The 14,257-nt window shown below is 43.0% G+C and overlaps 1 protein-coding gene across 1 annotated transcript in view; it reads right to left on the bottom strand.

The window, feature by feature from the left end:
* Positions 1 to 14,257, bottom strand: part of nek7 (NIMA-related kinase 7) — a 189,574-nt gene that overhangs the window by 63,606 nt on the left and 111,711 nt on the right. The window contains exons 6-7 of the mRNA XM_033965147.2: positions 9,428 to 9,536; positions 4,744 to 4,851 (exon numbers count right to left, since the gene is read on the bottom strand). Coding sequence (XP_033821038.1) covers positions 4,744 to 4,851; positions 9,428 to 9,536 — 217 coding nt within the window. The remainder of the gene's footprint in view (positions 1 to 4,743; positions 4,852 to 9,427; positions 9,537 to 14,257) is intronic.

The raw sequence follows: 14,257 nt of genomic DNA on the forward strand, positions 1-14,257 counted from the left end.
CGAGGTGAGAACAGAGCAGAGGTGTGAAGATTTAAGGAAGATTTGATTTGGACGATTCAGCTTCTGATTTGATTTGAAAATGATTCTCGATTCTTAGTTTTGATTCTGAAGTGATTGTTATTTCAAAAACATATCGACTTTTAGATTTATTTTACACATTTCAAGTTCCCTGTTTTATCTAAACGGTAAATCCAGACAAAATAGAACTGATCTTCGGCAAAACTCGAAATCAGTTCAGAATTTAATAAAATAAAAATAATAAAAATAAAAGCTCGACGGAATCATTATCCAGGCTCAGTTTATCCCACACTGCAGGGTTAAACTTAAATACGTCGATTTATTTGATAAAAATTATGAATATTTTGTGTTTGTGATGAATGGAGCTCTGGGATTTAAACCTGTATTTGGTTGTGTTTGTAGTTAGCGCATTAGCTTTGGTTCACTGCTAACAACAACAAGAAGAAGAACAAGAAGAAGAACAACAACAACAACATGAAGAAGAACAAGAAGAACAACAACATGAAGAACAAGAAGAACAACAAGAACAACAAGAAGAACAACAAGAACAACAACAAGAACAACAAGAAGAAGAACAAGAAGAACAACAACATGAAGAAGAACAAGAAGAACAACATGAAGAAGAACAAGAAGAACAACAAGAACAACATGAAGAAGAACAAGAAGAAGAACAACATGAAGAAGAACAAGAAGAAGAACAACAAGAACAACAAGAAGAACAACAAGAACAACAACAAGAAGAACAAGAAGAACAACAACATGAAGAAGAACAAGAAGAACAACAACATGAAGAAGAACAAGAAGAACAACAACATGAAGAACAAGAAGAAGAACAACAACATGAAGAAGAACAAGAAGAAGAACAACATGAAGAACAAGAAGAAGAACAACAACAAGAACAACAACAACAACAAGAAGAACAACAAGAAGAAGAACAAGAAGAAGAACAAGAACAACAAGGACAACAACAAGAAGAAAAACAACAACAAGAAGAACAAGAACAACAAGAACAACAACAAGAACAACAACAAGAACAACATGAAGAACAAGAACAACAACAAGAACAACAACAAGAACAAGAAGAACAACAAGAACAACAAGAAGAACAACATGAAGAAGAACAACAAGAACAACAACAAGAAGAACAAGAACAACAAGAAGAACAACAACAAGAACAAGAAGAACAACAAGAAGAAGAACAAGAAGAAGAACAACAACAAAAAGAACAACAACAACAAGAACAACAAGAAGAACAATAACAACAACAACACGGTAAAACAAAGCACAGAGCTAAAGTGATTTAAAGTCGTCACATTCATCTGTCCTGTGTTGGTGCCTCATGTAAGTCTCCTGCTCTGTGTATGTTTAAACTCTGCCCTCCTCCTCCTCCTCCTCCTCCTCCTCCTCCTCCTCCTCCTCCTCCTCTTCTCTCTGGATTGTGGGTTGGTGGATAAAGCCCAGAGTCAAACAGTGACTTGTCACAGAAACGTTAAACAGAGTCAGTGTCAGATGGATTTAAAGGAGGAAATGCTCTTAATAACGACATTTAAATACATTTTTGAGAATTTCAAATCGATCCAGAATTGTTAAGACGTAGACCTGTAAACCTCCTCTTTATCTTTTTTCCAACATCTCTAGAAAATAGATAGAAATTTGATTCAGAAGTTTCAGGAGAACAGTTTATATCACGTTTGTTATGACGTCGTTAAAGGTAAAATATGAAACCGTCTGTAAACAGGAAATTAAAGCCACACTTCAGAACATTCTCCATGGAGAGCGATACATTTTATGCCATAGTGTTGAATATTTTAGCCAAAGGGACATTTCGATGGAGACGAGCAGCAGGAAGTCTCCTCCAGGTCAAATAAGAGTCAGGTTTGTGGAGATGCGAGCTCACAGTGAGGACACATGTTCCTCTATATTTCAAATGATATATCAATCAATCAATCAATCAACATTTATATATAGATATATAAAAGAAGAAAAACAAGAAGAACAAGAAGAAGCACAAGAAGAAGAAGAACAACAAGAACAACAAGAAGAAAAACAACAACAACAAGAACAACAACAACAACAAGAACAACAAGAACAAAAGCACCTGTTTTTACTCTCTGTTTGGCTAAAAAGTTCGGTTTGACTCTTACATTTTGACATTTTTAAACATGTACTTTAATACTTTTACTCAAGTAGATTTTTTCATGTGATACTTTTACTTGAGTTTTTTTTTTGTTCTGGTATTTGTAGTTTTACTTAAGTAACAAAATACAGGACTTCTTCTAGCAGAGGAACGAGGACGGACAGAGAGAGAGGAGAGAGGAGGGGATAGAGGGAAGAGAGGAGGGAGAGGGGAGAAAGAGAGAGAGGGAACGAGGAGGGACAGAGAGAGAGAGGAGAGAGGAGGGGGAGAGAGGGAGAAAAGAGGAGAAGAGAAGAGAGGGAAAGGAGAGGGAGAGAACAAGGAGGGACAGAGAGAGAGAGAGGAGAGAGGAGGGGGAGAGAGCGAGAAAAGAGGAGGAGAGAAGAGAGGGAAAGGAGAGGGAGAGAACAAGGAGGGACAGTGAGAGAAAAGGAAGAAGGAGGAGAGAAAGAGAGGAGAGAGGTGGGAGGGGGGAGAAGAGAGAAGGGACAGAGATGTGGAAAAAGAGAGGGAGAGGAGAAACAAGAGAGGGGGAGAGAAGAGAGGGAAAGACACATGGAAAAGAGAGGGAACAAGGAGGGAGAGAGAGAGTAAAGAAAGAGGGAGAGAGGAGACAAGGGGAGAGACATTGATGAAGAAAGGGAGGGAACAATGAGAGACAGAGAGAGGGAAGAAGCGGGGAAGAGGAGAGGAGAGAGACCAGAGAGGAGGGAGAGAGACGTGCAAAAAAAAGGGAAAAAGGAGGGAGGAAAAGAAGAGAAGGAGAAGAAAGAGGAGAGAGGCATAGAGAAAGAGAGAAAGGAAACAAGGACATAGAGAGAGAAAATAGATAAAAAGTAAAGGTGATCGATAGATAGCGAGAGAAGGAGGAAGGACAGAGTGAGAGAGAGAGAGGAAGGGGGAGAGGGAAAAGAGAGGAGAGAAGAGGGGGAGAGCGGGAGAGAGACGGCACAAGAGAGGCTGAGAAAACGTCTTGTCCCTTGTATTTCCTCTGAAAAACGAAAACTCTGAGATGATTGTTTTATGACACCTCAAATCAGGTTTTCACATTTCTCTGTATTAAACGTTTTATGAAAATTGTCAGATTCTAAAGCGGGCGCTAAAAACCCCCTCACAACTTCATAATAAAACAAACGTGCCACTTTTAGCACCTAGTTAAGTGTTCAATTAGCCCTTTTAGGATCTACGTTCATTATCGTGGCTAGACTGGCACTTCTCACCTTTAAAACTTAAAAAAAAAAAAAAAACTGCTACGCTACTTCCTCCTTGTCACAAACATCCCATCATCAGCGCCAATAACAAGGCCATTTATAACATCGGACAGTTTTACGGGACGGGCACAATAACGCCTGTGTGCCCCGCCGCCCCTGGCCGGCTTTAATGCGCTCCGGGTCAAAGGTCGCGGCAATAGGAAGTGCCTCAAACGGGCGGCGGAGGGATGTGGGACAGGTCCTGGTCTGGAGGTTCGCTAATGAAACACAAACTCCAGAGTGATTACTGCGGTTTGTGCGGAGGAGGGGGGGGGGGGGGGGGGGGTTAGGGCGTCGTGGGGACTCGGAGCGGCGTGATCGAGCTGTTCAAACGCCATTATGACACTGAGGAGTAGACTCGGTAATCGATACTGATACTGATACTGTGAATGGGACTGGTTTAGTATCGATATTTTTGATACTTTTCACAACCCGACTGTGACTGAAGGTGAGACACTGCAGGGGAATATGAAACTAAACAATCATGTTATGTTTGGAAGTAAAAAATATTAATAAAAAAAAAAAGTAAAGTTAAAATGTAAAAAAAAAAAAAAATAATAATAATAATAATTAAATTAAATGGTAAAATAAGGCATTTTAAGAGAAAAATGTAAAAAATAAATAAATAAAATTTAAAAAACAGCAAAATAAGGCATTTTAAGAGAAAAATGTAAAAAAAAGTTAAATAAAATAAAATAAAAAACTATAAAATAAGGCATTTTATGAGTAAAAATCTAAAAAAAAAAAAAAAAGGCATTTTAAGATAAAAAAATGAAAAAAAGGCAAAATACGGCATTTTAAGAGTTAAAAAAAGTATTAAGAACACATAAATCAGAAAAACAGACAAAGCCAGATTTAAGTTCGGTACTTCATTCATTTGTAAAAAAAAAAAAAAAAAAAAAAAAGTATATATCCCCTCCTCCAGTACGAAAATAATGTAAAGAAACTCATAACGTCAAAATGAGACTGATGTGTGAACCAGGAAGAAACACTGGTGTGCGGTTAGCATGCTAGTTGCTGTTAAAATTATCGTTATGGTAAATCTCTGTGAAAAGAGCTTTTAAATTCATTGTGGTGAATAATTATGAAGCTCTGAATGTGTTAGGAAAGTGAGGAATGTGTTTGGAAACGCGACAAAAGTTAAATGCACTGGTTTGTTTTGTAAAAGTTGGATTAAGTGTCTTTTAGATATGAGTTTAAGTGGGTTTAAGGTTTAGTTTAAAGTAATAATTATGATTAAAGTTATGATCAGGCTCCTGTAAATGAACATCAGTCAGTGTAACGTGTGTGTGATGTTCCTGAGTGTGTGTAAAAGTGTGTGTAAAAGTGTGTATTTACCCAGTGAGTGAGCCGCTGTGGTTTTGGAGCTGAAGAATCGTCCCAGGCCCAGGTCTCCCAGTTTGACCACTCCTGTCGCTGTGATGAAGACGTTTGCAGGTTTGATGTCTGCAGGAACAAGAAGCAGGTTTTAAAGTCTCTGTGGGGACATTTGTCCTGCACGTTTGAGTTATGCAAGAGGATGTGTTCACCATGGAAACGTCATAACAATGTGACTAAATCTAAAGCTAAAACAGGACTAAAGCAGGACTAAACAAGGACTAAAACAAGGACTAAAACAAGGACAAAAGCAGGACTAAACAAGGACTAAAACAAGGACTAAAACAAGACTAAACAAGGACTAAAACAAGGACTAAAGCAGGACTAAACAAGGACTAAAACAAGGACTAAAACAAGACTAAACAAGGACTAAAACAAGACTACACAAGGACTAAAACAAGACTAAACAAGGACTAAAACAAGGGCTAAAACAAGACTAAACAAGGACAAAAGCAGGACTAAACAAGGACTAAAACAAGGACTAAAACAAGACGAAACAAGGACTAAAACAAGGACTAAAGCAGGACTAAACAAGGACTAAAACAAGACTAAACAAGGACTAAAACAAGGACTAAAACAAGACTAAACAAGGACTAAAACAAGGACTAAACAAGGACTAAAACAAGGACTAAAGCAGGACTAAACAAGGACTAAAACAAGGACTAAAACAAGACTAAACAAGGACTAAAACAAGGACTAAAGCAGGACTAAACAAGGACTAAAACAAGGACTAAAACAAGACTAAACAAGGACTAAAACAAGGACTAAAGCAGGACTAAACAAGGACTAAAACAAGGACTAAAACAAGACTAAAACAATGACTAAAAAAAGACTAAACAAGGACTAAAACAAGACTAAACAAGGACTAAAACAAGGACTAAAACAAGGACTAAAACAAGGACTAAAACAAGGACTAAACCAGGACTAAACAAGGACTAAAACAGGACTAAACCAGGACTGAAACAGGACTAGAACAAGGACTAAACCAATGAAATAAGAACAAAAACATGACCCAGGCGAGCCGTTTTGTTTAGGCACATTAAAAGTAAAAGTAAAAGTGTAAAGCAGTGAAAAGTATCAACTTAAAAATGTTCTCAAGCAAAGTACAAATACCTCAAAAGTATACTTAAATACAGTACTTTACTACTTGTACTTGTTTACGTTCCACCACTGCTCAACACTAAACATCCATGTAACACGTGTCTGCCGCCGCCCTCGCCCGCTCCATTAAACGGGATTATCCACATCGTCATAATGGAGACCAACGAGGAAATTAGCTCCGTCCAAACATTCGCCATTAAAGACGACGACCGAGTGATCCGGAGCTTTCTATAAATCAATTACATTTAACACAAAAGTAAAGAGGCGCTTTGAAACGTCCGACTTAAGTGATCGAGGCCGGAGCAGCGTTAGCCTTTGAAATGTACACCTGTGTAATGAGCCTGAGTGAGCTAAGTGCTCATTAACACACAGGGGAGTTAGCACAGTTAGCACGCTAACGCTAATCAGAGCCAGGACAGCGGATGTGTACTCCACCTGTGAGGGGGAGGCAGGGGGGAGAGAAGGAAGGAGGGGGAGGAAGAGGGGGGGGTGTACTCCACCTGTGAGGGGGAGGCAGGGGGGAGAGAAGGAGGAGGAAGAGGGGTATGTGTACTCCACCTGTGAGGGGGAGGCAGGGGGGAGAGAAGGAAGGAGGGGGAGGAAGAGGGGGATGTGTACTCCACCTGTGAGGGGGAGGCAGGGGGAGGCAGGGGGGAGAGAAGGAGGAGGGGAGGAGGAAGAGGGGGGTGTGTACTCCACCTGTGAGGGGGAGGCAGGGGGAGGCAGGGGGGAGAGAAGGAGGAGGGGAGAGGAAGAGGGGGATGTGTACTCCACCTGTGAGGGGGAGGCAGGGGGAGGCAGGGGGGAGAGAAGGAAGGAGGGGGAGGAAGAGGGGGATGTGTATTTCACCTGTGAGGGGGAGGCAGGGGGAGGCAGGGAGGAGAGAAGGAGGAGGGGAGGAGGAAGAGGGGGGGGTGTACTTCACCTGTGAGGGGGAGGCAGGGGGGAGAGAAGGAGGAGGGGAGGAGGAAGAGGGGGGATGTGTGCTTCACCTGTGAGGGGGAGGCAGGAGGGAGAGAAGGAGGAGGGGGAGGCAGGGGGGAGAGAAGGAGGAGGGGAGGAGGAAGAGGGGGATGTGTACTTCACCTGTGAGGGGGAGACCGGGAGGAGAGGAAGAAGGAGGGGAGAGGGGAAGCAGGAGAGAGGGAGTGGTGAGACAGTGAGGAGAGGAGAAAAAGAGGGAAAGAAAAAGAGGGAAGAAAAGGGGGGAGAAGGAGGAGAGAGAGAGGGGGTGGGGGAGAGGAGGAGGAAGCGGTAGCGTGGGAGAGAGGAAGGAGAGGGAGGGGTGAGATAGGGAGGAGAGGAGAAGGAGGGGGAGGAAGAGTAGGAGAGAGACGGAGGAGAGGGAGGCGAGAGAGCGAGATGAGATAGGGAGGAGAAGAGAAGAGGGAGAGAGGAAGAAGAGGGAGGAGAGAGAGTGATACAGGAGGATGTGACAGGAGGAGATGGGAGAGAAGGGCAGAGGGAGAGAGGGGGAGGGAAGGAAGGAGACAAGAAGGGACAGATGGACTTCACCTGTGTCGGGGAGAGGGAGGAGAGGGAGGAGAAAGAGAGGAGAGGAAGAGAAGGAGGGTAGGAAGAGAGGCAGATATATAATGTGGACTAAATAAGAGAGAGGGAGAGGAGAAGGAGAAGGGGGAGGAGAAGAGAGAAGACGAGGAGGTCCAGAGACTCGGGTTTCTTTAGTAGGGACAATATTGGAAAGAGAGAGGAGGAGAGGAAGAGAAGAGGAGAAGGAGAGGAGTAGAAGAGAGGAGTAGAAGAGAGGAGTAGTAGAGGAGGAGAGGAGAAGAGGAGTAGAGGAGGAGGACTGTATTGTGTGGTGCTTGTGAGTAAATTAACACTGAGCTCTGGTGGAGATGTTGTTTAACACCTGCCAGGAGCCTCCTGTCATAAACTCACTGAACAAAAACACCTCCTGTTTTACCATGTCCTCTGGAGGAGGAAGAGGAGGATGAGGTGGAGGAGGAAGAGGAGGAAGGGGAAGGGGAAGAGGAGGAGGTGGAAGAGGAGGAGGAGGAGGAAGGGGAAGAGGAGGAGACAGAAGATGAGGAGGAGGTGGAGACAGAAGATGAGGAGGAGGAGGAGAAGACAGATGACGAGGAGGAGGAGGAGGAGACAGAAGACGAGGAGGAGGAGACAGAAGACGAGGAGGAGGAGGAGACAGAAGACGAGGAGGAGGAGACAGAAGATGAGGAGGAGGAGACAGAAGACGAGGAGACAGAAGACGAGGAGGAGAAGGAGGAGGAGGAGGAAGAGGAGGACTAATACATATATGACGGCTTTAATTATACATTTCAAAAGTATTGATATTGCAAATATTCTCTGATAAAATTACTTGATATTGCAGCAACTTTAAAAAAACCTGTTTATTTAAAAAAGTAGGAGACGTGGCACAGTACACACTGTGACACTGTCCAGTCACGTCCAGTGTAGGGAGCATTATACCCTCTGATAACGTGGGTCAGGCAATTTAATAATAATAATCATCATTTATATTGTGTTTTTGAGTTTTTTTGGGCGTTGAAATTCACTTTACAGAGGATTATTCATTCACTCAATGTGGGTCATCTACCTTTAGTTTTTTACAATTTTATCATGAGAAAAGTAACGAATTAACCCCGGTCAAACGTTTCCTGTAACAAATAAACATGTACATCGTGTGACTTAACCTCCTGAGACTTGAGCTCCTGCAGGACTTTATTTAAAAAACTATTAAGAGTTTGAACACAGACATTTTGTGTAAAAAAACAAAATGAGAAACAATCGTGTCTCTAGGAACAATGTGTCTCATTTGTGCTGCCGACAGGTGCAGGAAGACATGTGCCTTTAAATAAAAAAAATAAATACATAAATAAATAAATAAAATAAAAAAAAAATATTAAAATACAATTAAAAAAATAAATAATAATACAAAAAATAAATAATAAAATAAATAAATAATAAAATAAAAAATATATATTAAAATGCAATAAAAAAATAAAAATAAAAAAATAATACAAAAAATAAATAATAAAATAAATAAATAATAAAATAAAAATATATATATATTAAAATACAATAAAAAAAAATAAAAAATAATACTACAAATAAATACATAAAATAAATAAATAATAAAATAAAAATATATATATTAAAATACAATAAAAAAAATTATACAAAAAATAAATACATAAAATAAATAATAAAATAAAAATATTAAAATACAATAAAAAATAAAAATAAAAAAAATATACAAAAAATAAATAAATAAAATAAATAAATAATAAAATAAAAATAAATTGAAATTAAGATTAAAAATAAATACATATTCTAAACTCTTAGAAATATTCAAAATTGACCATGTTCTTGTTGCTGTTCTTCTAAAAATTTGCACTGTGGCCTAAACAACCCAAAATGTGTTGTCCACAGATGAGGACGCCAGGACTCAGGAGGTTAAGTGTGTTTCAGTGTTTTTTGGGGGGTTATTTACTCTCTCTTTCTTCATTTAACGAGCCTGTTGTGTACATTTTATCGTCAGAGTGCGCTCGCTCCGTTTTTTTACCTCTGTGCATGACTCTTCTGGAGTGCATGTGTTCCAAGGCGCTGCAGAGCTGGACAAAGTACTTCCACACAGTCCTCTCTGGGATCAGCCTCCTCTGCTTCTTAAAGTGCTGCGTGAAAACACACAAAAACACACACAAGTCACACAAAAACACACACAAGTCACACAAAAACACACACAAGTCACACAAAAACACACACAAGTCACACAAAAACACACACAAGTCGCACAAAAACACACACAAGTCGCACAAAAACACACACAAGTCTGATTTCTCTGCGTGTTCTGCTGTTGTGAAGCTTCGACCAATCAGCTGTGAGTGTTAAAATCCTGAGTTCATCATGTGGAAAACTCTATTCCGAGTGCTGTAGATTAGTCTCGGGTTTTCCGGGTTAATAATCTGACAAAAATCTTGATATTTTGGGCGGATTATTCTGAGAGGAGGAGAGGAAGTCAGCAGGAGAAGAGGAAGAGGAGCAGACGAGGAGGTGCAGAGACATGGGTTTCATTAGCAGAGATTATATTGGAGAGGGAAGGGAAAGAGGGAGAGAGAAGGAGAGAGGAAGAGGAGGAGGAGGAGTGGGTGAGAGGAGGAGGAGGGGAGAGGAGGAGAGCAGGAGAGAGGAAAAGGAGGAGAGGAAAGGGGAGAGAGGAAGAAGAGGAGCAGACGAGGAGGTCCTGAGGCTTGGGTTTCTTTAGCAGACACTATATTGGAGAGGGAAGGGAAAGAGGGAGGTGAGAAGGAGAGAGGAGAAGAGAAAAGGAAAGATGGAGAGGAGGAGGAGTGGATGAGGGAAGGAGGAGTGAGGGTGAGAGCAGTAAAGAGGAAGAGGAGGAGAGGAAAGGGGAGAGAGAGAAGAAGAGGAGCAGAGACTTGGGTTTCTTTAGCGGAGAGGGAAGAGAGAGGGAGAGAGCAGGAGAGAGGAAGAGGAGGAGTGGTTGAGAGAGGAGGAGGAGGAGGAGGAGAGAGGAGTAGAGCAGGAGAGAAGAAGAGGAGGAGAGGAAAGGGCAGAAAGAGAGGAAGAGGAGCAGACGAGAAGGTCCTGAGGCTTGGGTTTCTTTAGCGGAGACTATATTGGAGAGGGAAAGGGGAGAGAGAGCAGGAGAGAGGAGGAGGAGGAGAGAAAAGGAAAGACGGAGAGGAGGAGTGGGTCAGAGAGGAGGAGAGAGGATGAGAGCAGGAGAGGAAGAGGAGGAGAGAAAAGGAAAGACAGAGAGGAGGAGTGGGTGAGAGCGGAGGAGAGAGGATGAGAGCAGGAGAGAGGAAGAGGAGGAGAGAAAAGGAAAGACAGAAGAGGAGGAGTGGGTGAGAGTGGAGGAGAGAGAGAGAGAGCAGGAGAGAGGAGGAGAGAAAAGCAAAGACAGAGACGAGGAGTGGGTGAGGGAGGAGAAGAGCAGGAGAGGAAGAGGAGGAGAGAAAAGGAAAGACAGAAGAGGAGGAGTGGGTGAGAGTGGAGGAGAGAGAGCAGGAGAGAGGAGGAGGAGGAGAGAAAAGGAAAGACAGAAGAGGAGGAGTGGGTGAGAGTGGAGGAGAGAGAGAGCAGGAGAGAGGAGAGAAAAGCAAAGACAGAGACGAGGAGTGGGTGAGAGCGGAGGAGAGAGGATGAGAGCAGGAGAGGAAGAGGAGGAGAGACAAGGACAGACAGAGAGGAGGAGGAGGAGTGGGTGAGGGAGGAGAAGAGCAGGAGAGATGACGACTGTAAATGTAAACGTCTCCGTGTTTAATTTCTATAACACACAAACCGTAAAACAAACCAAAATAATAGAACATTTACTGAACATTCACACGTTGGTTTTTGTCTCTTTTTCTGCTCTTTTCACTGTCTGTCTAAATACTTTTCATCGTGGACGAGTCACTCAGTTTTCCGGCGTTTTCCTCCTCCTCCAAAAACCGATCCCAACACACTGAAATACCAGGAATGCGCTCGGGTCCGTGCACATTTCCGCAGCCTTGGCCCGGTCCAAACGTTTTTAATCTGGCCCAGACCACAACACAAAGCACATGGATTTAAAGAAACAGGCCCGAGTTTGTGGTACCTCCATGTGTAATCTCTCTCTTTTACATTATTTATGAGTCATCTTCAGAGCGGCCCGGTCCCATTTATGACAGGAGGAGTTTTCCGGCGTATTGATCGTATAAACACGGAGAGCGCGGAGACGGGGCGCGGCGGGAGGGACCGTTCTGGAGATTTTATGGGACGTGTGGCGACGTCATTTACGAGAAGAAGCAGGAAAAAGAGTCTGTAATGCGCACGTTTAAGCGGAAGATGTTCACGTTTACCATCAGCCGACTAGAGGAACTAAAGAAGTGGACTGAGCTAATCGAGGCTAGCAGTTATAGCAGCTAATTTGGAGGCTAAGTTGCGTATCAGGAAGTATCATAGCAACCGAAGAGCCGATCCGGAGCGAGACCGTTTGAAGGTGACGCCTCTTCCTGCATCGCTGGTTTAAGCGGGGAGCGGGGGGGCTTAGCAACTGTCAGTCAAACCTGTTGCTAACGCTAGCGGGAGCAACCTCGGGTACAAAAAGGCGTCTGATTTGTCTGTTTTTAATGTTCATATCTTGATTTATGAGGTTCACTGCGGCAGTTACAGAGAGAGGCGTGAGTTTTTCAATGTAAAGTGAATTGGAAGCGGAGTCGATGGAACGAGAAGTGCGCTCACGCTCACTTCCTGTTTGGAACGTGGCGGCTAGCAAGTTAGCTATGACCATTTATTTATATATACAGTCTATGGAGGAGACTGAAGGGGTCGACTATTGGAGGTTTTCAGAATCTGGATGTGATGACGCCATAAACGTCGTATTAGCCGATAGATTTGATACTAAACGTACATCCAGGGCGTCCGTTATATTCTGCGAGTGTCTTTGGATGTTTTGTTTTCCCGGTGTCTTTGTTATCGGACAAGGTTGAGTCCAGATTCGCGCCGCTCTGACGCTCGAAAACGCGCCGCAAACACGCAAAAAGCGGCCTAAACGCGCGTCCGCCGCAGACTTTGCGCGTAAACTCGTCCTTCCAGTTGCGGCAGCGCCGCTTCCATGTCGGCTCGGGTTAGCATAGCGCCTCGGTTGCTAGCGCTGCTGTCTGTATCTTGTTTGTCGCTCGAATGGATTTCTTCTTGGACTGAAATCGGTTTCTTTGTCGTCTTAAGAGATATTTTAAATGCGTTTTAGCAGATTTTTTTACCAGTATTTGAAGGATTTTTACAGAACTCTCCCGGCGCTGTACCTACTCCGCCATTAGCCAAACCGAAACTCCCCTTTGCGCGTAAAATCCAGCCTTTTCACTTCTGATACTTTGGATTTTAAGCATCTGAAACAAATATATCAGCAAATACTTCTGCTTTTACTTCCTTAAAATACCAGAAGGTTCCTCTGTGTCGTTGTTCGTGGTGAAGTCGATTTGAACGCGCTATATCAATAAACTTGAGTTGAATTTAAATGTGTAATGACGTTTATGAGGGTTGCACGGTTTTAGGAGATAATCGACGCGCTCCAGACTGAAATATGAAGCTAACGCAAGATTAAAACACATTTCAGAACGTGTTTGTCGAGTCTAAACTACAGCAACAACTACATTTCTCTAAATAAAGACAAGATATTTTGTTTTTTGCGGAGGATATTTAACTATAAAGGACGACATTAGCTCAGTTGGTTGAGCGTACGGGTAAAAAACGCTAAACTATAAAGCGGTTTGAGCGTCTTGAAGGTGGAAAAGCGCTTCATAAAAACTCAAACTCAGTCAAAACCAACTTCGTATAAAACAAAACAAAAAAAGGAAACACAATTAGACTTTTTTTTCCCCCCAAAACGTTCAAGCTCAGTCGCACGAAATCAAGTTCATAATAGGCATTTTAGCGGGTGTCAGATCTCGTTACCACAATAAAACGGAAGTTGGTAGGAGATGGAGAGAAGCGTAAAGGTGTAGAGAAAGCAGGAGTTAAAGCAGACAGACAGATAGAGAGAAGAAAGAGGGAGAGACCTTGGCCTACATCCAAACAAAAGCGCAGTGAGGAGCCATTCTCTCTCTGCCCTCCCATTTCCATATCAGAGGAGCGTTTGATGTCAATGGGAGGCACCGAGACGCCCACCAACAGCAAAACGAGCGCGCCTCCTCCCCTCCTCCTCCTCCTCCTCCCTCTCCTCCTCTTCCTCTTCCCCCCCTCGTCTCCCGGCCTTCTCCGACACCGCGCGCACATGCAACATTCGGTAAGTATATGCAAATCAGGGAGCGACGGATTTCATTTGAATTCAGAGATGGTCAGAGAAGAGAGAGAGAGAGAGAAAGAGGGAAGAGAGAGGGGAGAGAGAGGGGAGATGGAGAGAGGGGGTGACAAAGGGAGAGAGAGAGAGAGAGAGAGAGAAAGAGGGAAGAGAGAGGGGAGATGGAGAGAGGGGGTGACAAAGGGAGAGAAAGAGGGAGAAGATGGGGTAAGAGATGGGGTAAGAAAGGGAAACAGAAAAATGTGAGTTGGGGATAGAGAGATGATCAAGGAAGATGGAGAGAGAGAAAAGAGAGAGGGAAGAGATGGGTAAAGATGGGTAAAAGAGGAGGGAGTGAAAGAGATAGATGGGGTAGAGAGGGAGAGAAGATGTAGAGTGAGATAGAGGAAGATGTAGAGTGAGATGAGAGACTGAGGAAGTGAGAGAAAGAAGGAGAGAAGGAGGGAAGAGAGGGAGGATGGGGGAGAGAGAGAGGATACAGGGAGATGGAGAGAAGGAGTGACAAAGAAAGAAAGTGGAGGGAGAGGGAGAAAGAGAGGGAAGAGTTGGGGTAAGAGGGAAACAGAAAAATGTGAGTTGGGGATAGAGAGATGATCAAGGAAGATGGAG

The sequence above is a fragment of the Periophthalmus magnuspinnatus genome, chromosome 4, assembly GCF_009829125.3.
Source record: "Periophthalmus magnuspinnatus isolate fPerMag1 chromosome 4, fPerMag1.2.pri, whole genome shotgun sequence".
Classification (NCBI taxonomy): Eukaryota; Metazoa; Chordata; class Actinopteri; order Gobiiformes; family Gobiidae; genus Periophthalmus; species Periophthalmus magnuspinnatus.